General features: G+C 45.3%; 1 protein-coding gene across 1 annotated transcript in view; it reads right to left on the bottom strand.

Annotated features, from left to right (window-relative positions):
• Positions 1 to 26782, bottom strand: part of NDRG1 (N-myc downstream regulated 1) — an 896718-nt gene that overhangs the window by 572458 nt on the left and 297478 nt on the right. The window contains exons 5-6 of the mRNA XM_044066941.1: positions 21243 to 21363; positions 8710 to 8772 (exon numbers count right to left, since the gene is read on the bottom strand). Of these exons, the coding sequence (XP_043922876.1) occupies positions 8710 to 8772; positions 21243 to 21363 (184 nt within the window). The remainder of the gene's footprint in view (positions 1 to 8709; positions 8773 to 21242; positions 21364 to 26782) is intronic.

The raw sequence follows: 26782 nt of genomic DNA, 5'->3' as shown, positions 1-26782 counted from the left end.
GAGAACTCCTTTTACCAGCTCGAGGCAACCCTATATCCCATGATGCAAGGCGGAACTACCTCAGATCTCGTTTGGCAGCTAACTTACCCTGCTAAAGGTTGTCCTAACCAAATTAGGAACAAAGTTTCCTAAAAGAAGTCCTCATAACAATGATCCGGAGGAAACAAACTAATAGGAACTCTTCAAGATCTGTCCAGGCCAGGGGGAAGGAGGGAGGGACGCAAGAAAGAAGGCGAGAGAAGACAACTAACATGGAACATTATGGTAGGTACATAACTTCTAAATGTTAAGTTGTCAATCTCGCCTTCATTCTTGCTGGATGGGACCGCGTCCCTAGCACCTGTATCCCGGGTGGCTCAATGGAACAGACTCTTGAGAACTGTGGAACCAAAACTGGCCCTATCTCTGGAGGCCAAATCCAACTTGTAATGAGAAACAAAGGTATGAGTCGTGGCCCAAGTAGCTGCTGCACAAATGGTATCAATGGGAAGTCTATCCTGAAAAGCTGCAGAAGTGGATAGACTCCTGGTCGAGTGTGCTTTTGGTTTAGAAGATAGTTGTTTGCCTCTGAGACAGTACACATAGGAAATGGTGGAAGTCAACCATCTGGATAAGGTCACTTTAGAAACTGGAAGACCTAATCTGTTTTCTGCATAAGAGACAAACAATTGGTCCGATTTTCTAATTTGTTTAGTCCTATGCAAGTAGTACCTGAGCTGACGATGGACATCCAAAAAATGCAATTTCTGTTCAGCTCTGTCAGAATAGTTAGGGAAAAAGACTGGTAGATCTATAGATTGGTTAATGTTGGTTTGACATACAACCTTGGGGATAAAGGAAGGGTTAGTTCTTAACGATACCCTGTCCTTATGAAAAACCAAATAAGGGGAACGAATACAGAGAGCTTGAATCTCGGAAACCCTTCTTGCAGAAGTGACAGCCAGTAAAAATATAGTTTTCCACGTCAATAACTTCAAAGAACATGAAGCAGACGGTTCGAAAGGAGGTAGTATCAAGGATGCCAACATTAAGTTTAGATCCCATTGCGGAGGAGGATGCTTTATAGGTGGTTTTAGGAGAAAAACTCCTCTCAAAAAGGCCTTGCATAATCTATGAGACATGATGTTATTGTCATGCAAGCTAACATGATACTTGGAAATAGCAGCCAGTTGTACTTTGACTGTAGATGAGGAGGATCCCGAATGAAAAACCTCCGCTAGGAAATCTAAAACAGAATGTACGGGAGCAGTAAAAGGATCAATATTTCTGGAGTTTGCCCAAATCGAAAACTGTCGCCACTTGCTAGCATAAATAGTCCTAGTGGACGACTTCAAAGAAGACACTAAAATGTCTCTGACTGAGTCAGAAATCATTGGTAGCCTGGCTAGGGAAGGAAGTGGAGCAACCAAGCAGTGAGGTTGAGAGAATGAATGGCCCGGTGCTGCTGACCCGACTGGTGGATCAAAAGATCCGGAACTGGGTCCAGATGCCAGGGCTGCACCAGAAGGTGACGATGCAGAGACGGAAACCAAATTTGTCGAGGCCAATATGGAGCAATGAGGATCAATTTGGCTCTCAAAACGGTGGCTTTCTGAATGACTTGTGGAATCAATGGAAAGGGAGGAAAAGCATAAAGAAGTCGCCGAGGCCAATCCTGGGTTAGAGAGTCTCTCAGGGGTTGGCCTGGAAGGGGAAATAGAGTGAAATAGTCTGGGCACTTGTTGTTTTGAGGGGTAGTGAAAAGATCGCAACAAGGAGTGCCCCACTTCGGAAAAATCTGATCCACTACAGATTGATTGAGAGACCACTCGTGAGGCATCAGAATAGATCTGCTTAGCCTGTCCGCCAATAGGTTGGACCTGCCGGGGATGTGCGTTGCTATCAGAAACCGCTGAGAAGAGATCGCCCATTGCCAAAGTCTGAGAGCTTCTCGACATAAGGGATAGGACCTGGTTCCGCCCTGTTTGTTGATGTACCAGACCACGGACATGTTGTCCATCTGTACTGCAATAGTCCCCGTGGGAAGAAAGTCGTCGAGGGCTTGCAACTTTAAAAGCACTGCTCTCATCTCCAGGACATTTATGTGCAGATGGTATTCTATGGGTTGCCACGTCCCGTGGACCATCCTGCCCTGATAATGCCCCCCCACCCGATCAGAGAGGCATCCGTAGTGACTGTGGCAACTGGAGGAGGGGGAACAAAGGGTCGGCCCTGATGAAGAAGAGGGGAAGATATCCACCAGCCCAGATGAGCCCTGCACGACTGTGTTACTAAGATTTCGTGTCTCATCGGAAGATTGTGATACGACCACTGCGTGAATAGCATCCACTGCAGGAGACGCATGTGGAAGCGAGCCAGTGGTAGAAGAACAATGGCCGCAGCCATTAGACCTAGAACTTTCAGGACAAACCTGGCTTTGATCTTGTTGCTTTGTAACAGAAGCCGAACAAATTTTTGGATGTCCAGAATTCTTTGATCTGTTAGTCTGGCTAACATTTTGACGGTATTTAACTCTGCGCCTATAAAGGTGATAGATTGGCAAGGCAGCAGAGAAGATTTTTCGAAATTTACTGAAATTCCCAGATTCCTGCAAAGCTGTAGGGTGTAGTCTCTGGACTGAAGAAGTTGACACTTGGTGGTGGCGGAGAGGAGCCAGTCGTCCAAATAAGGAAACACCTGGAATCCTAGACGTCTCAGGTGAGCTGTGACCACTGCCATGCATTTGGTAAACACTCTGGGGGCTGAAGTGAGGCCAAAGGGCAGGGCTCTGAATTGGTAATGACTGGTCCCTAGCGAAGCGAAAACCTCCTGGAGCGCCTGTGAATCTTTATGTGATAGTACGCATCCTGAAGGTCTATAGAGCACATCCAGTTGTCCTTGCCCAGAAAGGGCAGAATGGACTGAAGCGTGACCATCCGAATCTTGCCTTTTGACAAATCTGTTCAGATTGCTCAGGTCTAATATTGGTCTCCAATCTCCCGTCCTTTTGGGGACCAAAAAGAATCTTGAGTAGACGCCGGATCCTACTTGGTCTGCCGGCACTGTCTGGACGGCTCTTTTCTAGGAGTTTTGAAACCTCCTGTTTTGCCAAATCCCTTTGACCGGGTGAGATGTCTGGAAGGGATTGTAGAGGTCGGAAACCTTGAAGGGATCTTGTAACCCTCGGATATAATCGATTGTACCCACTTCTCTTGGGATAGGGATTGCCAGGCTACTGGGTACAGTGAAATCCTTCCCCCGACTGCCTCCAAGGGTGGACAGTCGGGCAACACCTCAGGGATGCTGAAAGGGCTTCTCAGGAAGAGACTCCCTTGTTGCCCTGGTTCTGAGGACCCCCCCCTGCCTCTAGGGCGGCGTCTATTATTGTTACCCCCTCTGCCTCTGGGGGTAAACTGACCACGTGTGTCCGGTGTAGCTCCTTGGGCTTTACGGAACCACATCTTCCCCCCTTTCTGACCCTTGGGATATGGTCTAGAAGGAGTGGAAAATTGGACTCCAACGGCAGAAAGAGTTTTACCGTCCTGCTCACACCTGGTCAAGGTATCCTTCACTTGAGGTCCGAACAAAGCAGAACCATCAAAGGGGGTATTAGTGAAGGACGCCTTAAAGGGGTCCGCAAAATTACACAGCCGCATCCAGGCTTGGCGTCTAAGAGCAACTCCTGTGCCTGCGGCCCTGCTCGCTCCATCGGCCGCATAAGATATGAGCCGCATGGAGGAGTTAGATATGGAATTCAGGATAGCAAGCTGTGAGGCAATCTTTTCCTGAGCCCCAGCAGCAGAAGGATCCTGGACTACTTCACCCAGTTCCTTGAGAATATCTCGTTGAAGCCTGGTGAAGTGACAAAGGTAATTCAGCGAACACATAGCAAAGGTCGCTGAAGAAAACATCCGCTTTCCATACCTGTCCATGGTCCTAGAATCCTTGTTAGGAGGATGGACAGGTACTGAAGGATCCGCCAGTTCCTTCTTAGTGGCCGCCACCACCATAGCATCCACAGAGACACCTTTGGAAAGGAACTGTTTATCCGAAGGGGCCGTAATGAACTTGGATGGTCTTCTGGGGACAGGTTCCACAGAATCTGGAGCCGCCCACGCCTTCCGAGCCACTACCTGCATAAGTGGGTCGAAAGTCGGAGACACCCAGGAAGTGGAGGGTCGGGATCCAAAAGCCTCCAGGTATACCGACTCATCCTCGGAGGGGTCAATGGAGGGACAATTCCCCCTCTGTTTGAGGAGCTCAAGGATGTCTGAAAAGGAGACATCCTCAGAGGGGGACCGTGGGGAACCCTCCGACTCATCTAAGTCGGTATCAGACGTAGTAGACTCAGGGGAGTCTGTGTGTTTCCTCTTACACGTCCTCTTCCGAGGGGGTTCCCCTGCAGGATCAGGAAAAACCTCGGAAGAGGAGGAAATTCCCAGTGGGGAAACCTGGGGCGATGGATCCCTGGGCCTGAGAGCAAGAGGCTGGCAAGAGGCATCTGCAGGCACTGATGAGGGAGGAGCTAGAGGGATGGACCGTTGACCAGGCTCAGAGGCCAGGACACTCCTCATCACCTCAAAGGCTCCTCTCCCCGGGAGGCCGGAACATACCCGCTCCGAAGAGACAGGAATGGTCGGCTCCAAAGAGAGAGAAGGCTCGAGGCCGATGTCGGCGCCGAGCTTACCAAAGCCGAAGCCCCGAGAGGGAGAGCGGGGTCGGACAAGGGTCCGATGCCACTAGCCCCCTCGGAGCCGACAGTGGAAACCCGACGACCGGATCCCTCCAAGGAAGGTCTCAAGGAGGAGATCGGAGCCGAGGACGACGGAGCCGAAGGATGTATCGGCTCCGGCATCGAAACAGTCGCTGTCCCGAGAAGCTCCGGCTCCGAACTCTGGTGTGGAGTCGGGAGGAGGAAGCTCAAGAATTGGGGCTATAGCCGAAGTCTGTTGAGACGGGCTATGGAGCATTTGGGCCAGTGCCTGAGACTTCAACAGCCTGCTTACCACCCTCTCCAAGTCGTGGTCAGACAGCCTGGAAGATCTCGAAGATCGGCTCCGATGGCTCCGCTCCGACAAAAGAGGAGATCCCGGAGCCGAGTGGATACTCATTATAGAAGGGGACCGAGATCTCTTACGGGTCGAAGCCATCGGAGCCGAAGTCCCTTGAACTCCAGATGGAGCCGAGGATTTCTCGGCTCCGAAGCTGGATAAAGTGTCGGCTCCAGCCGGAGCCGACAAGGCCACAGTAGTCAGGGTATCGGAGCCAGCCGGCACCGAACCCACTACTTGAGTAGAAGAAATATCGACTCCAGCCGGAGCCGGAGCCACCGGAGGAGGCTTGGACACTGTAGCCTGAGCCTTCGGTGGCTTATGAGGTTTTCCTGACCCTGATTTAGGAGGAGAACCTTCTGGTTTAAGTAAACCTCGGAGGATGAGTTTATTCCTCCTTTCCTGCAGGACTCTCTGGCTAAAAGCATGACACAAAGCACAGGAGTCCTGCAGGTGCAAAGGCCCCAGGCAATAAACACAAGAAGTGTGACCGTCTGTCAGAGACATTTTCTGACAGCACTGGTCACACTTCTTGAAGCCTGAGACCTTGCCTTCTTTTGACATCCTTAGGAGGATAGAACACAAACAGTCCCAACAAACACACAAATTATTCCCTTACACAAACACACAGGAAGGGATAACCAAGGGGAACTAGGCCTGACTAAACTACTTAAGATTAAAACTTATAAAAGTTTATAAAAAGGTTGAAAAGTAGGGAATAGGGTGGGCTGTAATTAATTACAGACTACACTAACACTAACAGGGAAAAATAAACCCCTAACTACACTTTTTCTTATTTGACTAAGAAAAACTTACCTCAGCTGGCAAAGGAGACCTCTTTCGCTAAGTGGCAAACGAGATCTGAGGTAGTTCCGCCTTGCATCATGGGATATAGGGTTGCCTCGAGCTGGTAAAAGGAGTTCTCGAGCTAAAGCAAGTGCCGAGTCGGAGCCGAGGATCGGCTCCGAACCCATCCAGCAAGAATGAAGGCGAGATTGACAACTTAACATCAAAACTTTTACTCCTATTATATGAAAGAGCCAAGCAAAGTCTTTTCTATTTGTCACGATCCTTTACCACTTTTAAAATGATAATTCTGTGAGGTATGACTGTCTGGAGCTGGCCACAGTGATTGACAGGCTCTCAAAATAACTGCATAGACAGCTGCAGGACTTTTGGCAGGTAAGTTTCCAGAAATGCCACCACTTCATATTCATCTCAACTTCTTTAAAGTTGTCAATTTTCAATTCAACAGATTCTAGAAGTGCCCACAACATTCGCGGTGGAGTGTTGCAGACTTGATGGCTGCAAGTCAGACAAACATATGATCAAAGAGACTGCTGGCATGCAGCCTAGCTCTCGCTAGGTTAGCAGGCAATGGACGTACAATAGGAATGTTACAGGCTTTACATTCTCAAGAGAGACTGCTCAAAATATAAACAAGCATCACAGACATTCTTAAGAAAAGGCAGGGAAAATGGAAGAGTGCAAGTAAAGGAAACTTTGAAACCAAGAAATGTAACAATGGAATGAGAGCAGAAAAACTGAAGAGGGAAGAAAGGAACAATGGAAATGGAATCAAACTGCCATAATTTGAAGGACAGAGATGAAAGGTTTAGGAGTATCTGAAGTGATGGAGAGTAGGGGGAGAGGAATGTGGGAAATAAGGAGAGATGCTAGATGTAGGACTCTGTTCAGAGAGGTCCCTTGAAGTAAAATTGTGACCAGCCTTAAATACAGAAGAAAAAGAGGAACTGACAGATAAAAATGCAGAAAACAGTTGCTGAGAACTGGCATAAAAAGTGTTTACATGAAGACAGAAACAAGGGAAGCAAAACACAGGGAAGATTGATCGAGAACAGGTTAGGTTAGTCAAAGACTGATGACTGAGCAGCCAAGTGCTCCGGATTGTGTGGAACACTCTGCATTTGTGATTGATTAAGTCCACTGTTCTGCTGTTCCGCAATGAGTGGCCGTTGCTCTGCTTTGTGACTTTATAGCTATATCACGGTAGAGTTGAGTGGTGTTACAAGGCTGAAATAATTGTGGACTAGAGTATGGCTTTTAAGGTGAATTTCTTTCAACGTTCATAAAACAAGTATCCTTTGTCGGTTATTTTGCCGTTAAGACAAGGTTATGAAATTAATACATTTTAAAGACTGTATGTAGCAGCAGCTACTATAAGAATGGCTATTTCCTGCAGTAATAGTATCAAGAGTATCCCCCATGGATTACTTTTCAAAAATAGAGCAGTTTTCTTCTCAGGTATTGTAATCTGGAATGGGTTGCAAAATTTACACCAACATCTGAGGTGCTTTTCTGTAATGTTTTTCCCCACTGCAGTACTATATTGTATATCACCAGTGTACGTTACCAGAACTCACTTTGTGGGCATATATGGCATCGTTTGCCTTCCCTCAGGATTCATTCAATTGTAAGGGGTACACTGACTAGCACTATACTCGAGTAGCGATTACACCTGCTCATCTTTCAGGAGAATCACAATTTGGGGAACTAAATGCTATAGATATAAAATATGACCAAACTGCCCATAGTGTAATATTTTACTTATTTAAGTTCCTTGTATATGTTGCAGAAATATGTATTGTGTGTGAAACACGTTCATTTGATGTAAAGCAGGTGCAATTTCATTTTTCATCAGTGGGTTTTAATACTGTACTGATAATGCGAAAATAAAAATTTGTAGTGACCGAAGGTGCAGAATATCCTGCAGTCTTAATAGCAGGGTAACGAACCTACACTCATATCCACCTTTTGAATACAGATATGTATGACAACACTGGTGGGGAGACTCATCTTGAAAAAAGTTTGGTAATTGTTAATAATGGTATTTTAAACATAGTGTAAAAGCATATATTTAACTGCTGGAAAATAGCATGTACAATAAAATATTTATTAAATATTTTATCCGGTAAGCCAAATGAACACATCTCTTGGCCCACAAAACAAACGTTTGAATATTTTGAGAGGTTGTCTGTGATATGAAAACGATGGCTGGCTGGAGATGCGGTGATAATAGCATAGCAGTAGAGGGAAAAAATATTAAGCTGGAGATTTGTTGAGCAGAAATCCAACAGTCTGCAAAGCCACTTCTTATTGCTTTTGTCATTTGTCACATTTCTTTACAGACAGCAAAGTAAAGCAAAACAAAAGCTTTGAGCAGCTGAAGTTGTTAACTTTCTTCCCTGATGTTAATCTTTTCTTGTCAGATTTCACAGCATAGACTTCTTTCCATATTCCTAATATGTACACAAGCATAACAAAATTAACATTGCTGTTCCTACTTCACACTTATTTTTTCATTCTATCAAATACAAAAATGATCACATGAAGCTGTTCTGGTAAAGCATCATACATGTACTCATTTAAATTATACATTTTACTACACTTCATTCAGCATTCTTTAAAAAGTATTGCTAAGATGTGCTAAAATTTAGTAAAATAAACGTATGGTGCCAAACAGCTTTGAAGGAAATAAACTACCAACAATTCTCTAATGTACTAAATTACCTAATTTTAAAACAAAGGCTTTTATGACAGACCACCTGTGCATTTTTCTAAAAATATGATACACAATACTTTAAAACTTCATTAAGCACAAATTCTCAAAGACCGCTACATGCAACTCATCTCAAAAACAGTTCTTATTTTAACTCACCCCAAATACCTAAGGACTGTAGGAAGCATTTCAGCAAGTTGATCCATAGATGGATAGATGTATCTAAAAGGGAAGCATAACACGTGATAATTTGAACTGTACACTTAAAACCTGTTATAGAATGCTGCACACTTCTACTCAAAGAAGGAAGTAAAAACAACCAGATATTAATATTTCTGGACAAAGTCCCTCACAATGTTTAATATGGTGCTCCACTTTATATATATATATATAAAAAAAAAGGTCACTTTTAAAATGAGGAGACGTTATGCGAATACAGAATAAGTAAATTCAAAATCTTAATATGGTTTTATATATGTTTACCATGAAAAACAGACCCAACAGAATGACAGTGATGTATCCAGATTTTTAGGACCAGTAAGATGATGTGGTACTATCAGCTATGATGCAACTAGCCTGAGATACAAAGCATGAAGGGAGGTTAAGCTATCACACAAGTCTCCTTAGCTGGTACAGAGTTAAAGGAAACAGCATCATTTGCTTAGAACTAGCCCATTTTGTTAGCCTGAGACAGTTTTTTTTGTTTGTTTTTTTTTTTTTTTTTTTTTTTTTTTTTGGGGGGGGGGGGGGGTGGGGGGCTGTATCTGTCATATGTTGCAGAAGACAAAAGCCTTAAGAAAAATGTCACCTGAACCTACTATCCAAACCCTTTTATTTCAAAAGGGCCTAAATCACTTGAGGAGGAGACTGCATTGATCATCAGACCTTGATAAAGTGATGTTTAATTTCAGGACTGAAATGCTGTATGTTGCTACTCATTTCTGATCACAGTTTTGACCATTAAAGCTCCAGTGGCAGTGAAAGCCAGCATTTACCATTAACAAATTCATGCTACATTATAAGCAAGATGAGACAAAGTAGCCAAAGCAAAGGCAGTTGTGTACACTTACCATAAATGTAGATGCTCGACTGTATTCACTGCTGCAGTCCTAACCAATGGGTTATCCATGCTATGTGGTAGCCCTCAGTCGGTCCAAATACCAGAGTCAAGGTTTTGTGCGTCAGCTGCTGTTGCTTGCTGGGAGACGTCAGGTCATCCATCCAAGCTATACAGGAGAGCAGGCAATTCCATTACCTCAGTTTTTCTTGCATTAATCAACCAAAGAAGTCCAATGTTAATAATTAGAAGTCCTGGGGTCAGAGACCCCCATAGAAATATGTGCGTCTGTAAGGAAGGATAATATCAGGGGGAAGGAGGGAGGGAAAGCATGACTGCAGCCGTGAATACACTCGAACATCTAAATTTATGGAAAGTGTACACAACTGTACTATGTTCTTCGTGTTTCACTGCTGCAGTCCTAACCATTGGGAAGATTCCCAAAGCTGAGGAGAAGGGTGGAAGCTTGATAGAAACTTAAGACTGGGTGAGCATGCCCTGCAGAACTGCAGAGGAAAACCCAGCCCTAGCTTTTGAGAATTGGTTCAGATGGTAAGGTTTGGTGAAAATGTGTGGACTGAAGTCCATGTGGCAGCTACCAGGATATCCTTGGTGGGTACCCCTCTAAGGAATGCTGTGGAAGTAGAGGTTGCCATAGTGGAATGGGCTCTGATGGTCCTAGGGAGGGGTTTTCCATGCAAAGAGTAGCAAAAGTGGATGCAGTGTGCTATCCATTTGGAAATGATCTGTTTGGATATTGATTTCCCCTGTGCCCCTGTTTTACAGCTGACCAAGAGCTGGTCAGTTTTCCTGAATATCTTTGTACGATCCAGATAAAATCTGAGTTGCCTGTGCACATCCAAAGAATGCAGTATCCTTTCCCCCTTGTTCTGAGAGTTAAGGAAGAAGATGGGCAGGTGGATGGCATGGTTGAGGGTAACATCCGAACCCACCTTTGGCATGAAGGAGGGATTGGTTCTCAGAGAGAGCCTGTCTGCATGGAAGATGATAAATGGCTCAATGGCCATTAAGGCTTGAAACTCTGACACTCTCCTGGCTGAAGTAACAGCCAGGAGATAGGCAGTCTTCCAAGAGAGGTACTTTAGTTCTGAGGATGCTGCAGGCTCGAAGGGAGGCAGAGTAAGCTTTTCTAAAACATAGTTCAGGTCCCAGGCTGGGGTGGGCTGTCTTCTAGGAGGCCTGATATTAGAAGCTCCTATAAGGAATTGTTTGATAAGAGGGTGAGAGAAAAATGGCTGTTCTGTATCAAAGTGTGCCTAGATGGCAGAGGCATGGATCTTTATGGAGGAGAAGGATAGACCCTTATTAACAAGCTCAGCAAGATAATCTAGAATAAGAGGAATGGAGGGCAGATGCATGTCTGCCCCCTTGGACTGGTTCCAGGAGCAAAATCTTTTCCATTTTCCAGTGTAAGATTTTCTGGTGCTGGGTCTTTTGGCTTCTGTGATGATGTCAAGCACATGCTTGCTTAGCATAGAGTTCTTGTTAGTTTTGATAGAATAAGCCATGCCGAGAGCTTGAGTGTCTGGAGGTCTGGGTGCAGCACTACCCCCCCCCCCAAGACAGCAGGTAAGGTATCAAGAGGTGGCTGCCAAGGGGGTTGGTGAGATGGGCTGCGCAGCACTAGGTATCAATGCTCTCTGGGCCAATCTGGGGCAATGAGTACTGCTCTTGGATTTTCCTCCCCTAACTTGATTAATACTTTTGGAATGAGAGGTAGAGGTGGGAATGCATACACTTCCCTTCCAAGGGAAGGTCAGGGCATCGATCTTCCAGGTCAGGTGATGGTACTTCCTGGTGCAGAATTTCTGTACTTGGTGATTTAAATGAGAGGCAAAGAGGTCCACCTGGGGGTCCCCCATGTGTGGGTAAATTTGCAGAAAAATGTTTCTGTGGATTTGCCATTCATGTGGGTCCAGCAGGTTTCTTCTTAGGTGGTCTACCAGGGTGTTTTTAATGCCCGGTAGGTACTGGGCTATAAGATGTAGTCCCATGGATGAGGCTGCTAGCCACAGGTTCATGGCTAGTCTGCAGAGGGGTAAGACTGAGTCTGTCCCTGTTTGTTGATGTACTACAGGAGTGTGGTGGTGTCTTATGAAAAGAACCTTGGTTTGAGGTAGGGTTTGAAGGATGCCAGAGTCTTTTGTGCTGCTATCATTTCCTTTTGGTTGCTGTGCAAGGGTAGTGTTTAGACCTTGGGCGGATCTGCCTTCTAGGTGGGCACCGCAGGCTATGTCCTAAGCATCTGTAGTTATGGTCGGATTTGATGGATGGAGGGTGAATGGAAGGCCCTTGTTCAGAGTACAGGCCTGGGCCCACCAGAGGAAAGTACAGTTTTGTACCTACCATAAATGTAGATGTTCAATAGGTATGCATCTGCAGTCATAACATATGGGTTGTCCTGCCTCAGGCAGCCCTTCGGTCGGCCGGATTCCAAAGTCTGGGTCTGGCCTCGGCTGATGTCGCACTTTCCCCGACGTAAGAGCGTCTGGGGTATAAAAGCATCAGCCGACGCCATTTTCCTCAGTTTTTCTTGCCCCAGATGCCAGGTGCCCTCTAGGAAGGCTAAATTTGGATAAATGCAAAAAAGGTTCCAAACATTTGCAAACTTATATAATTATATACATGTATATACAAACAAATACACCATAATAGATTCCCCCAGCTAGCTAAAAGAGGGGTAAGTACCCTAGGAATACCACTGAGGGGTAGGAGGGAGGGTAAACCTGACTGCAGATGCATACCTATCGGACATCTACATTTATGGTAGGTACAAAACTGTACTATGTCCTTCAAGGATGCATCTGCAGTCATAACATATGGGTAGAATACCATAGCCAATCTGGGGGAGGAGGAACTAAGAAAAGGATGGTGTAGTTAATATCCCCTGCAGGACTGCAGTAGCAAAACCTGCTCTGGATCTGGAGTATAAAGGTAGATTGTAATGTTTGCTAAATGTATGCACGGAGCTCCAAGTAGCAGCTTCTAAAGTGTCCTTGGTAGCCACCCCTCGTAGGAAGGCTGTAGTGGTGGCAGTGGCCCTTGTGGAATGAGGCCTGATGTTTTCAGGAACTGTCTTTCCATGAAAGGAGTAACAAAATCGAATGCAATTTCCTATCCATTTTGAAATTGTCTGTTTGGAAATTGCTTTTCCTTGCACCCCAGTAGCATATGCTACAAATAGTTGGTCAGTTTTTCTGCTAGTTTTAGTTCTGTCCAAGTAGTAGCGTAGTTGTCTGTATATATTCAGGGTGTGCAGAAGTTTTTCCCCTCTATTCTGTGGATTTGGGAAGAACGTAGGCAAGTGAATAGCTTGGTTCAAGGATACCCTAGATACCACCTTAGGCATAAAAGTAGGATTGGTTCTTAGTGAAACTCTGTCCTGATGGAAGATAAGAAATGGCTGTACTGCCATTAATGCTTGTAACTCAGATACTCTTCTTGCTGAAGTTATTGCCAGAAGGAATGCAGTTTTCCAAGACAGAAACTGTAGATCTGCTGATGCTGCTGGTTCAAATGGAGGAAGTGTTAGTTTCTCTAACACAAAGTTGAGATCCCAGGCGGGTAGAGGGGGTTTTCTTGGAGGTTTAATATTTTTGATCCCTCTCAGAAATTGCCTGAGGAGAGGGTGTGAGAAGATAGGTGGATCCACATTGTATTCTGCTGAAATTGCTGAGGCATGAATCTTAATGGAAGAATAGGACAGGCCATTGTGGAACAATTCTGCTAAGTATTCCAGAATATGTGTCATGTTTGCCACCGTCACATCTGAGCCTTTTGATGTGTTCCAAATGAGAAATCTTTTCCATTTAGCTGAGTATGTCTTCCTTGTGGAAGGCCTGCGAGCTTCCAAGATGATGTCCTTCACTCTCTGTGATAAGGCATCTTGTTTGGGATTTAAGGAATTTTCCAGGCAGTTAGCTGTAATGATTTCAAGTTGGGATGCATAATCTTTAAATTGTTCTGCTTCAGAAGAAGAGGCCATAGGGGGAGAGGCCATGGTTTTGCCTGAGACAGGCTTCTCAATAATGGATACCAGTGTTGCCTTGGCCAGTCTGGAGCTATCAGAATCACTCTTGGCTGCTCCTCCCTGATCTTCAGTAGAACCTTGTACATTAATGGGAGAGGTGGGAAGGCATATACTTTTAGAGCTTTCCAGCTGAAAGAGAGAGAGTCCACCCTCCAAGCTTGTGGGTGGTATGTCCTTGAGCGGAATGTCCTCAGTTGATGGTTGAGAGGGGAGGCGAACAGATCTATCTCCGGCATTCCCCATTCCTTTGCTATGAGTTGGAAGATGTCTGGGTGCAGCATCCATGGTAGTTCTGCTTAAGCTGTCTGCCAGTGTATTCTCTTTTCCTGGCACGAACTGGGACTGTAGTTGGATATTGAGGTTCAGGCATAGTTCCCATAGATTCATAGCCAGTCGGCAGAGAGGGTAGGAGTGTGTGCCCCCCTGCTTGTTTATGTACCACATGACCGTGGTGTTGTCTGTCCTTATTAGCAGGTGGCCTTGATGGAGGAAAGGTTTGAAAGCCTCGATTGCATGCATCACTGCCAGCATTTCCTTTTGGTTTATGTGCATGCGTAGCTGACCTTGAGACCATAGGCCTTGGATACATTTGCCCTCCATGTGTGCTCCCCATCCTTGGTCTGAAGCGTCCGTGGTGATGGTTTGTTTTGTTTTTGGTTTGTTGAAAGGCAACCCTCTGTTGGACTGGCAGGCCTGAGCCCACCACAGAAATTCCTTTTGAAGGCAAGGAATGATTGGTATCAAAGCTTCTAGACTGTGACTGTTGAGACCATACACTCCTGAGGTACCATTGTAATTTTCTCATATGCAGCCTGGCCTGTGGTATCAGAATTATGCAGGATGCCATGTAACCCAGGGCCTGCAGGATTTTCCTTGCAGTAAGCGGAGTTTGTCTTGTCAGCATCATGAAGTAATCTGGAAGTTGTTTTTGTTTTTCTTCTGTGAGAAAAGCCATTTGGGTGGTTGTGTCCAGATCTGCACCCAAAAAAGTTATTCTTTGGGATGGCACAAGTCTTGACTTTTGGATGTTGACTGTGTATCCCAAGGCCTGTAGCAGGTGGATGGCATAAGCCAAGTCCTTTATCAAATTTTTTTTGTTGTCCGCTTGTATAAGGCAGTCGTCCAGGTATGGGTAGATCTGAATCCCCTGAAGTCTGCAGTGTGCAATTACTGATGCCAGGCATTTTGTGAATACTCTGGGCGCAGTAGATAAGCCAAATGGCAATGCTGAGAATTGATAATGCTCTGATCCTGCAAGAAATCTGAGGTGTCTTCTGCAACTTGGTCGAATAGGGATGTGCAGGTATGCCTCCTTGAGATCCAGAGTAACCAGCCAAGACTCCTTGCCCAACACGGGAAGAAGCTGCTGTAGGGTCAGCATCTTGAATTTTGGGACAATGAGATAAGTATTTAGTGTGGACAGGTCGAGAATAGGCATCCATTGATTTTCTTTTCTTGGTACAAGGAATAGTCTTGAGTAAAATCCTTGGCCTTGTTCTGAAAGTGGTACCTTTTCTATAGCTTTCATTTGAAGCAAGTTGTTGATCTGCCTTAAAGCCTCTGGCCTCTGATTTGGTGGTAGGTTTGGCATTCCGTGTCTTTTTGGCAAAGTGTGGAAGTGGAACCTGTATCCTTTGTCTATTATTTGCAGTGTCCATGTGTCCCTTGTAATATAATGCCAGTTTTTTGAGAATAAAGCCAGCTTTCCGCCCAAGGGTGCTCCCAGTTGATCCCTGGTAGGCGGAATCAGAGTAAAGTCATTGAGCCTATCCTGGTGTAGTAGTTGTTGTTGCTGTTGTTGCACTACTTCTCTGGTTGGCAGGCTGCCACTGACGGCCTCTGTAGGAGCGCTTCGATTGGCCTCTGCCTCTAGGGCGTCTGTTCCTGCCTCTCTGGGCTCTGTCCGAATCTGGAAAGGACCAATTCTTAGTAGGCCAGTTTCTGCTGAATCTAGGTGGTTGTACTTGCAGGAAATCCTTAACTGTTTGCACAGATTTTGCCTTTTCTTCAAACTTTTTTAAGACCTCCTGAGCAGAGGAGCCAAATAAATTTTGTTTCTCTATTGGAGCATCCAGGAGTTTAGCTTTAACATGGTCTGGCAGAGATTGTTCCTTCAGCCAGGCATGCCTACGAATGACTGCCCCAGTCATTGCTGATCTAAATGAAGCCTCCAATGCATCATAGCCACATTTTAAGAAATTATTACTAACCTGCTGTGAGTTGTGTACCAAATCCTGCAGGGATTTACGGTCAAGGGGTTCAGGAGATGAAAGTTTCTTATTCAGTTCATCTAATAAATAGTCTTGGTACTGTATCATATGAAATTGACAATTTAATGCCCTGACAGAAAGAGTTGCAGAAGTATATACCTTCTTTCCCCATCTCTCTAAAGCTCTAGACTCTCTTTCAGAGGGTAGAGGATTTTTGGCTGTGGCGGCTGCAACCCCTTTAGGGCCCTGAGAAATAGTTTCTGGGTCTGCAAAATGTGCTTTATACAGATGGTAATGGGAATCCGGGACCCTGTAGTATCTATCAGGCTTGGCAGGGGCCGGAGGGAGAGTATCAGGTGCTGTACTGACATCATTGTACACCAGTTACATTCAGAACAGGAGGTATAGCTAAGGGCCTATGTTGAGGCAGATGTAAAAAGGTCCTTAATCTTTTTCTAGAATCAGAGAATTCCTGACCTTGCCATTGAAAATGCTCTCTCATGGAGTGTAGAGTCTCACCAAAGGAAAACTCTTCAGGAGGGGAGGCCGAAAGAATAGATTCTTCAGCATCAGAATCCTCATAGGGCGAATAAGCCTCCTCCTGGTGGTCTGACAACTCAAGAGCCATCCGTGGACTCATCTGAAGAGTGTGGGTCAGTCCTGGGCCTTTTGTCTGGTGGAGGTTGAGAGGCCCCATCTGGGTGAGGCTGTGAACCCCTAATTAAAGAAATAAGGTCCTCTGCAAGGCTGAGGATCTGTGAACTAGAGGTAGGCCTCTGGGAGGTAGTCTTGGGAGGCAAAGCTTTAGAAAGTTTAGCAGCTTTAGCCCTAGAAAAGGCCTTAATGGACATGGAAGCAGGGGGCCTAGCTGCCCCACGTGCAGGAGTAGAAATGTCCAAAGGTATGGTGTCGGACATTTCCTGGACACTGGTTTCGGTAGGTAGCTCGGTAGCCGACTCAGCCGGGGCCTCCCGGGCCGCGGTGGTCGGTTGAATGGTTTCGGAAGAAGGAATCTCTGAGGACTCTGTTTCAGCCGAAACAGAGACACTCGCGGTAAGCTTTACCGTGGTTTCAGCCGAAACCGCAGGCCGCGAGTGTCGGTCCTTGTCCTTCCGTTTTTTCACTAAATGCGAAGTCGGAGTCTGACGGCACTTTATATGCAAAATTGGCCCCAAAAAATTCCTCTGCAAACTCCGACCGACGTCTAAGAGTTCGTCAGTTGAAGGAAGCACAGGCTGAACAGGCCGATACGTCATGGTCTGGGCCTAAGCAAGGAAGGCAGTAGGAATGGAAATCCTTATTTGTTTCCCACAAGTTAAACAATTATTTACTTTGTCTTACTTCGGCTGAGGCAAGAAAGAGTCCCCAACGGGGTACTTAGCTTTTTCGAAGTCTTCGGTAGCTGAATTCACTGGATCTGACCGACCGGCACTTGCGAACAGCTTCTGCTTCGGGCACCGCGCGGCAAGAAAGACTGAGGAAAATGGCGTCGGCTGATGCTTTTATACCCCAGACGCTCTGACGTCGGGGAAAGTGCGACATCAGCCGAGGCCAGACCCAGACTTTGGAATCCGGCCGACCGAAGGGCTGCCTAAGGCAGGACAACCCACATGTTATGACTGCAGATGCATCCTTGAAGGACGTCTCTGATATTATGCAAGCGATCACAGGCAGGGAGGTGTCCAGAGTTTGAGAGTGTTGACACCACAGGTTCTTTAGGTACCACTGAATTTTCCTCATGTGTAGTCTGGCCAGAGATACCAGTAGGATGCATGAGGCCATGTACCCTAGAGCTTGTAGTAACTTCCTGGCAGAAAGCTGGTTTTGGGAGGCCAGAGTAGTGAAGTATTTTAGTAGGAAACTTTGCTTTTCTGGGGACAGAAAGGCCATTTGCTGTTCTGTGTCCAGTAAGGCATCCAGAAATATGTTTTTCTTGGTAGAGTCTGTTTTGGATTTCCATTCGTTGATAGTGAACCCCAGAGAGGTGAGTAGGGTTTTTACAAATGAGAGGTGTTGCAGGAGCAGTTCCTTGCAGTCTGCCTGGATGAGAGAGTCATCCAGGTAAGGGTAAATGTTTTTATTTTTATTTATTTATTTTACATTTGTTGACCGGGATAGTCCAACTGGATGCATGTCCATTTTCAGCGGAGGGCCAGGGAGAAAAGCTCCAAGGGTAAGCAGATACAGCATTACATAATACCAGCATTACATATTACAAACAGATTATTTACAGAGATTACATAAGTAAGTTAAACAAGTTCCACAGGTTAAAGTTAGTCCTGAGCACAAGTCAGGATTAAATTAAATTACACAGTAAACTGGTTAACAGATTTTTACACATTCGAGTTAAATGTGTACATTGTTTTGCCTGCAAAAGGCAATGGCAGGAGTTAGACAATTGGTGAATACCCTGGGAGCAGTAGATAAGGCCAAAGGGCAAAGCAGAGATTTGAGAGTGTAGTGATCCTGCTCTGAAGCACAGGACCTTTCTGCAGGATTCCCTTAGTGGGATGTGCAGGTAAGCATCCTTTAGGTCTAAGATGACCATCCAAGCTTTGATTGGCAACACTGGTAGAAGCTGTTGTAAGGTAAGCATTTTGAATTTTGGAATTACCAGGAAGGTATTGAAAAAAGATAGGTCCAGGATTGGACGCCAAGACCCCTCTTTCCTGGGAACAAGGAATAGTCTGGAATATAATCCTTTTGCAACTTACCCTGGAGGTACAGGTTCTACTGCCCCTAGGGATATTAGGTTTTGCACTTGTTTTACAGCTAGTGTCCACTGGTTGGTCTGGGTACCCTCTTGGAGGTCGTAGTTCTTGGAAATTTAATTTTTACCCCTGAGCAATGATTCTTAAGACCCAGTGATCTTTTTGTTAGTGTGTTCCAATTTTCTCTGTATAGAGATAGCCTTCCTCCTAGCTTTTGGTGTGGTGGAGGCAGGCAGAGATGGGAAAGGTAGTCACTGAGAGTTTTTTTATTCCATACAGGGTTGCTTTTGAACTCCCTGCTCTAGTGTTTGAGGAGGGCCATTGTTTAGTTCTTTGCTGGCCCTGAGTTTGAGTCCTGGTGGGTCTGTCCCTACGGGTTTTGCCTTGTGCCTGACTGTTTGGTGCAGGAAAGGACCAGTGTTTAGAGGGAAAATCTGCTGAACCTAGGAGGTTGTACCTGAAGAAAAAACATCTATTTTAGCTTAGTCTTCCATCATTTTAACAACTACTTCAGTTTTCTGTCTGAACAACAGGTCTTTGTCAAGAGGTGCATCCATGATTTTAGCTTTGACATGATCAGGGAGAGGTTGCCCCTCCAGCCATGCATGCCTTCTGATAACAGATCCTGTCACTGCTGCCCTGCTAGAAGCTTCTAGGGTGTCAAATCCACAGTGCAAGGAGTGCTTTGCCACCTGAGATGAAGACTGCAGTAATTCTGCTAGCTCTCTATTGTTGGCAAAATCTGGAAAAGCAGAAATTTTCTGTTTCAGAAGTTCCAAAGTGTGCTGTTGATATTTTAACATATGGGACTGACAGTTCAGAGCCCTTATAGTTAAAGTTGCAGAGGTATATACTTTTTTTTACCCCATCTATCCAGGGCCCAGAGTAGGATTTTTTTGCAGAGGTAGCCTTAAATCCCTCAAGTCCCCGAGTAATCACCTCTGGATCTGCTATAGTATTTCAGTACAGAAATTTATGCGAGTCAGGTACTCTGTAGTACCTGTCAGGTTTTCCGAGGGCAAGTGGAAGGGTGTCAGGGGTAAGGCTGGATTCTTGGTAAACCTAATCTACCACCTCCAAGAAGGGTGGGATGGCCAGAGGCCTGTGCTGGGGTAGGTCCAGAAATTCTGTCTTTTTGGATTGAGGGAAATCTGCAGATTCCCGTTGGAAGTGTTCCCTGAGGGTGTGGAGGGTTTCCCCAAAGGAAAAGTCCTGCGGATGTGATGCAGAAGGAATAGATTCTTCTGCATCCGAGTCTTCATAGGCAGTAAGAGGATTTTCCTCTTCAAAAATAGAGGAGTCAGATCCCTCGAGTCTAAATCTGATTGGATGTCTGGAGAAGGATCTCTTCTCCTTTTGGTTGGAGTAGCCAGACCACCCCGGATGAAAATGATGAGATCCTCCGCCATTTTAAGCATTCTAGTTTGAGAAGGGGGAGGAAGTGGAATGGAGACTTTTTGCTCTGGAGTAGCTCTAAGTCTGGCCTGAAGAGTATCCCTCAGTGCTGTTGGTGTAGAGAGGGCAAAGGCCTTGAAGTGAATTCCGAAGTGCGAGTAGTATCCTCAGACGCCGGTGCCTGCATAGCGACTCCAGACCCAACAGAGGCAGAGACAACCGAAGGCTTGTTAGACAATGCAGTCATCTGCAGCATACAGAACTCCGAAAGGGTCTCAGTGGAGGCCTGCGAAGTAACAGAGTCGGGCATCGGGGCTGTGAAAGTGCCTCACTGAATTCCGAAGAACTGACCATCCTTTTAGCAGTGGTGTCGTCAGAAGGCTTGGCCTTATGCGGTCGGTCTCGATCCTTATCTTTACATTTTTTCTGAAGATCTGCAGTTTGCTGACTGATGGGATGCCATATCAGTAATCGGAGATGGAAGACTAAAATAACACCACAAACAGAGCTCTACGACAAATAGTTCTAATGTTAAAGAGGGTACAGAACAGACAGAGTGGTACGTCGTGATCTGGGCCTAAGCAGTGGAAGTATCTGTCTGGTATTTGCTTTCCACAAGCGAGACAGTTATTGACTTTTTCAGACATTGTTTAGTGCAAGAAAAAGGAAGGATCCCCAACGGGGTACTTAGCTTTAGACATTTTCAGCTGAAGTTCGAAATCTGGAAACAGCAGACCAGCACTGTTGTGAATTTCTTCTGCTACAGGCTCCACGACAAGAAAGACTGAGGTAATGGCATCGCCTGCTCTCCTTTATAGCTCGGATGACCTGACGTTACCCAGCAAGCGACAGCAGCCGATGCACAGAGCCTTGACTCTGGTATTCGGACTGGCTGAGGGCTACCACAGCATGGATAACCTAATGGTAAGAACTGCAGCAGTGAAACACTAAGAACATCAGCTGGTATACTTCTCACGTACCATTTAAAAATGCATGATTTAGCTAGTACTTTTTGTACATGCAAGTAGTAACAACTTACTAAACATCTCCAATAGCACTAGTGCATTACAAATATAAAATGGACAAAAACATCAGGAAGTGCTTAAAATATAGCATTCAACCAAATGTTTCAGATCTGAAGTAGTTAAGAAATTACTATTCAAATAAAGTACAAAAATAAATCAGCCTGATTTAATGCTAAAAGAACAATCTTGTTTGCAAAATAAGACTACCATTTCCATTAGCATGCAAATAAAAAGTAGGTTTACCCGGACGGGAAAGTTGCAGCTCCTGGCTCTTGCCCTGGGGCATCTACGTGACAAAAGGCAAAATGCTGTGTGATCTCTTGCATGTCCTCAAAGTTAAACAAGGGATCAAAGCAGGTTTTATCTGTGGGGGTAAAAAAAAAAAAAAAAAAAGTCATGTCATTTGCCCATTTTAGTTTTTATAAATACAGCAGAGGTCACAGCAACCAAAGAATCACTTGTTCATAAAAGTAATTCTACTAATATACTCGCATTGGAAACCTGTAACCATTTTAACAGTCAATCTGAATCCACCTGTCTACCATATTAACCAGTTACAGAGATGAAGGAACAGTTTATGTCCTTACATTCACCGCTACAGTATTCATAACTTATGGGATTCTGCCAAGGAAGCCAGTCTTCCGGCCAGCTTAAAAAAGCCTACTGTTGCTTTAAGGTACGCTGAATGTCACCTAAAATACTCCTCACATAGTGTAGGGCATCAAGGTGATGTTCAAGCATACCATCCTCAGAACTTCTTTGCTGCCAGTCCAAACGCTGTTTGAACCGGTCTATTTATCTCTGTCCATTTTAAGCCATTTTTTTCCTGTATGTTTATTCTGGTGATTAGTTTGCTGAAGTCCCCACCATTGCAGATAAGTACCCAGTTGGGGGTTTTGTTCTTTTTCTTGAATTCTTTGAGGTGTTTGGGAGGCTAATGTCATCCAGGAAGGGTAAATGCCACTGTGGGAGACAGATTCTCCATAAAGACTGCCACGATAAGTGCCTTTTTTGCCGAGGTGCTTCTCACTATCATACAACTTGTTCAATTTGTCAGACGTTCGTCCCAAAATCCCTTCATTGTAGGCTTGCTTTCCTTTCCTTGTATTTAGAGAACCAACATCTTAAGCTTCTTGCTAAAGATACTACGGATAGAACTTCCCGCCCTGAGGGTCAGCTGTCTGAGAAGGTGAAAAAGGCAAGACAGGAATCTTCTGCTGTCCAGCCTCAGCCAGGTGTTTCTCCTGAGGCTGTTACAAACTTGGAGGCTCCCCTGGCTGTATTGTTGGACTTCTGGGTTGGAGGTCGCAAGGATCTGGTGGGCAACATGTCCGAAGGAGGTTTTGCAGGCATCATTTCAGACATTCAGGAGGAACCACAGCTGATTATTTCGGAGGGGTCTAGGGCATTCTGCAGGTTCCTTTTAGAGAAGAAGTTCCTATTATGGTTGTGGAATGTTGTACTGTGTCAGAGCCTTCTCAGTTCTCTAGAATGGATGTTCCCTTAAAAGAAACAAAAAACTAACCAGATTTTTTTCTGCTCCTAGGGATCCACAAAGTGAGTGCCAGGCCTTTACTCAGGGGTTATTTAATGCTTTACCATCATTAACGCCTCCTCAGGGGTTTTGGTTCCTGTTCCTTCATGGTTCTCTTCTACACTTCAAAGGCCTAGGGAAGTGAATTTTTCTGAGGAAGAGCTGGATTTTGATTAAGAATCGCTTACTCATTCTACCCAGATTCCTTCTCTTTTAGACTACGTGTCTGAGAAGGAGGAGATCTAATAGTCTAGATACTCCTTCTGAGGAAACATCCTTTGGGCACACAATCTCTAGGATGATGGAATTTTTTTAAGTAAAATTGTGCCCAAGATTCTGATATCCATAAGAGGTACTATGAGTTACTGCAGATGGAATCTCCTAAACCTGCAGCTATTCCACCTGTCATGGCTGCTTTACTGGATGTTTTTTCCAATGCCTCTAAAGCATCCGATTCTCTGCCCCCTGCTCCCAAGAAGTCTGATAGGTTTTAAAGGGTGCCTGAGGACTGTTCCTTTTTGTTCAAATGTCCTGCTACTGACCCATCTGTGGTGTTTGTAGCCTCTGATAAGCAGTCTCAGTTGATTCCTTCGTCCAAATTACTAGTTACTGCCTTCTGACAAGGACAGCAGAACCATGGACACGGTGGGTATGAAGGTTTATAGTTCAGCTACCCTAGCTTTTATGGCTATTAAATTATCATACATATATAGCTAGATATGTACTGGCTCTTCTTTCTCAGGCTGGTCAACTTTCTTGTAAATCTTCTGTTCTTTCTTTGCTAGGGACATCCTCCCAAGTAGTTTGTCATTCATTCTATCAAATGTAATTATGAAGCAGCAGAAGCCTCTTCTAGGGCTGCTGCTTTTGATTTGGTACTGAGGAGGTTTTCTTGGCTTAAGCTTCAACCTTTACCAGATGATATTAAGGCCAAGGGGATGGACGCTCCTAATAAACTTTTGTTTGGAGAAACAGCTGCTGGTTTGTTCAAGTATTTTCAGGATAAGGGGGAGACCTTACAGGATCTTAAACATGACTGTTTCTCTTGTGCCTAAATTTCAGAGAAACTATCCTTCTATGTCAACCTTTGTTCGTAGGCAATCTTGCCTTCCTGCTAAAGGTAAAAAGGGTAGTAAACGAGCTCCTCCAACTAAGGCCACTCAGACTGTAGTGATTCAAAAGCCTTCCTTTCCTGACAAACCAGGTGCTGTGCTGTCCAACTATTCACCTATTCCCAGCCTCATTCCTCTCTCTTTGCCCTTCTCTTCCTATTTGGCTTCAAAACACCCAGGATCCTTGGGTTCTGTCAATCACTGGTCGAGGTACTTCATTGGTGTGGATTTCCCATCCTCCTTTTATGGGCATTCCTCAGCCTCCTCAGGAACAACTTCCATTTTCTCCCCAGAGGTTCTTCGAGATCTCCTGTCTCAAAGTACTATTCAAGAGGTGCCTGTATCCCAAAGGGGAAGAGGTTTTATTCAAGAATGTTTCTAGTGTCCAGAAAAGAGGGCACTTGAAGACTGATCCTAGACCTCTGTCATCTAGACCTCTGCATCTAAACACTTTTCTGAAGATGCCTTCCTTTTGGATGTTGCCCCTTCGGACCCTATTTCCTCTCTTGCCCCCGCAGGCTGTCATCTCTGAATCTCAAGGATGCTTATCTCCATATTCCGATCCATCCTCTTTTCAGGAAGTTTTTGCATTTATCTGTTGCTTCCTGGCATATTTAGTACTGTGCTTTACCCTTTAGCCTCTCTATTGCCCTAAGGGTGTTCATCAAATGCCTCGCTCCTCTGATTTCCTTTTGCAGGCTTCAAGAGATCCAAATATTTCCTAACTTGAATGACCTGCTGATTCAGGCATCCTCTCTAGAGGTCCTTTTGCAAAAAAGGCACGACCATAATGTTCCATCCGAACTGTTGCTCTTCATTTCTCTTCACCCTGTAGGATCTGGGACGCTTCCAACTCAGCCACATTTCCAGGATCTGATCTGAGCTCAGAGCTCCTTCCCTACCCATAATGCCCCCGTCTCCCTCCTCTCTTCAGATAGAGTCTGCTGATAACCACAGCATCCCAACCTGACCCAAGACCTTATCCCATAACAACAGGTCTCCAGTAGCATGAAGAGGATAAAAGTATACTAACATGGTGACTATATATCTTCTGACCAGACCACCATGCAGCCCATTTAAGGCAGGGGGAAGGAGGGAGGGATGGTTGGAGACAAATTAAGAACAACTCAGATGGCACGTTATGGTGAGTGCATAACCTCTTTATCTGAAGTTGTTGCCATTTGTTCTTCAACTTGTGGACAGAGTCCCCAGCTACCAACACCTTGGAGACCCTCATAGAAGGATATTCCGGAGCATGGCAGTGCCGAAGGATGTCCTGTTCCTGGACAGAATGTCCAACTTACAGTGCGAAATGAAAGTATGCGAAGATGCCCAAGTAGCCACAGAGCAAATGTCATCCAATGAAACTCTGGACCAGAAGGCAGCTGAAGTACCCATAGATCTGGTCGAATGCGCCTTAACATGTTCTGGAAAGGGTAAACTTCTAGTTGATTATGTTAGGATAATACAAAGAAATCCAACAAGCAATGGTGACCTTTGACACAAGTTTTCCTAAAAAGGGCTTAGAATAGGAAACAAAGAGCTGGTCAGACTTATGAAAGGATTTAGTCCTACGCAAGTAAAAGTGCAACTGTCTAAGAACATCCAACAAGTGCAATTTGTACTCTCCCTTATTCTGAAAATTCAGAAAGAAAACAGGGAGATAAAATTACCTGATTAATGTTCGATTCAGAGGCCACTTTGTGAAGAAAAGAGGGATTAGTGCGCTTAGACATCCTGTCTTTATGAAAAGTCATAAGGTGGTTTGACCGATAACACCTGAAGTTCCGAAACCCTTTTGGTTGATGTGATGGCAATCAAGAAAGCTGCTTTCCGTGACAAGAATTGTAGATCCACTGAGGCTGCAGGTTCGAAAGGAGGAGACAAGACCATGCAGAACCAGTGTAAGACCCAGTGTAAGATCCCAAGGAGGCGTTGGGTCCTTAACTGGTGACCAAAGCAAAAAGGTACCTTTCAAAAAGGCTTTGCAAAGCTTAGAAGAAACTAAAAAAGCTGTGTCTACATGAAAGTTAGATATAGTTGCCAGCTGAACCTTAACCGTAGAAGAACTGGTGCCTTGATGAAAACTGCTTGACAGAAATTCTATAACCACCAGAATTGGGGCAGTAAAGGGATATAGATCACGCCGAGCTGCCCAAATAAAGAAATCCTTCCACTTGATGGAATAAACCTTCCTAGTAAAAGATTTGAGCTGCAACTAATATCTTTTTGACTGGTGAAGATAACCCTGGAGTCCTGACCATCATGGGAACTGGAGCAGGCCAAGTGGTGAGCTTCAGAATAACAAGATCTGGGTGAGGGATCCCTCAGGGATGAGGGATGAGATACGAGATCCGGAGCTGGATCTAATGTCCAGGGAGGACACACTACATGAGACCACAGAGAAAGGAACCAGACTTGTCAAGCCAGAATGGGGCAATGAGGATGATGGAGCTCCCCTGCCTGGGAGCTTCCTGAAGGAATTTCGGGATCAGAGGGAGAGGAGAATAAGCATACAGAAGACTGGAGGGCCAAGCATGAACCAAAACGTCTCTGGGGGCTTCTCCCTGTGGGAGGTCAGAGCAAAAAACTCACTGCATTTTGCGTTGGAAGGAGACTAAGATATCGTAACAAGGCTGACCCCACTTTAGAAAGATCTGTTTCGCTACTGAAAGATTCAGAGAACACTCGTAAGGCATCAAGATAGACCTGCACAGCCTGTCCAGAAAGATGTTAAACCTCCCCGGAATGTGCACTGCCACCAGAAAACGGGCGGTGGAGATCACCCACCCCCACACTCTCATGGCTTTGCGACACAGGGGATAAGACCTGGTTCCCCCTGCTTGATGATGTACCAGACTACCGACATATTGTCTGTCTGGATGGCAATCGTCCGTAGAGGAAGATGGGCATGGAGAGCTTGCAACTCTAGGAGCACCACCCTCATCTCCAAGACACTGATATGCAATCGAGTCTCGTAGGGAGACCACGTCTCAGACTGTCCTTCCCAGGCAATGCCCCCACCCAAGCAGGGAGGTGTCCATGGTCACCATGTTCAAAGGGGGGACGAAGAATAAAGGCGTGACCCCAAAGAAGCTCCTGGTATCAAATCCACCAGAGAAGAGAAACCCTGCATG

The sequence above is a fragment of the Protopterus annectens genome, chromosome 3.part1, assembly GCF_019279795.1.
Source record: "Protopterus annectens isolate FY-2018-M chromosome 3.part1, PAN1.0, whole genome shotgun sequence".
In the NCBI taxonomy this organism is placed as follows: Eukaryota; Metazoa; Chordata; order Ceratodontiformes; family Protopteridae; genus Protopterus; species Protopterus annectens.
The sequence above is the reverse complement of the archived record's forward strand: the minus strand, read 5'-3'. Positions and strand labels throughout refer to the sequence as shown.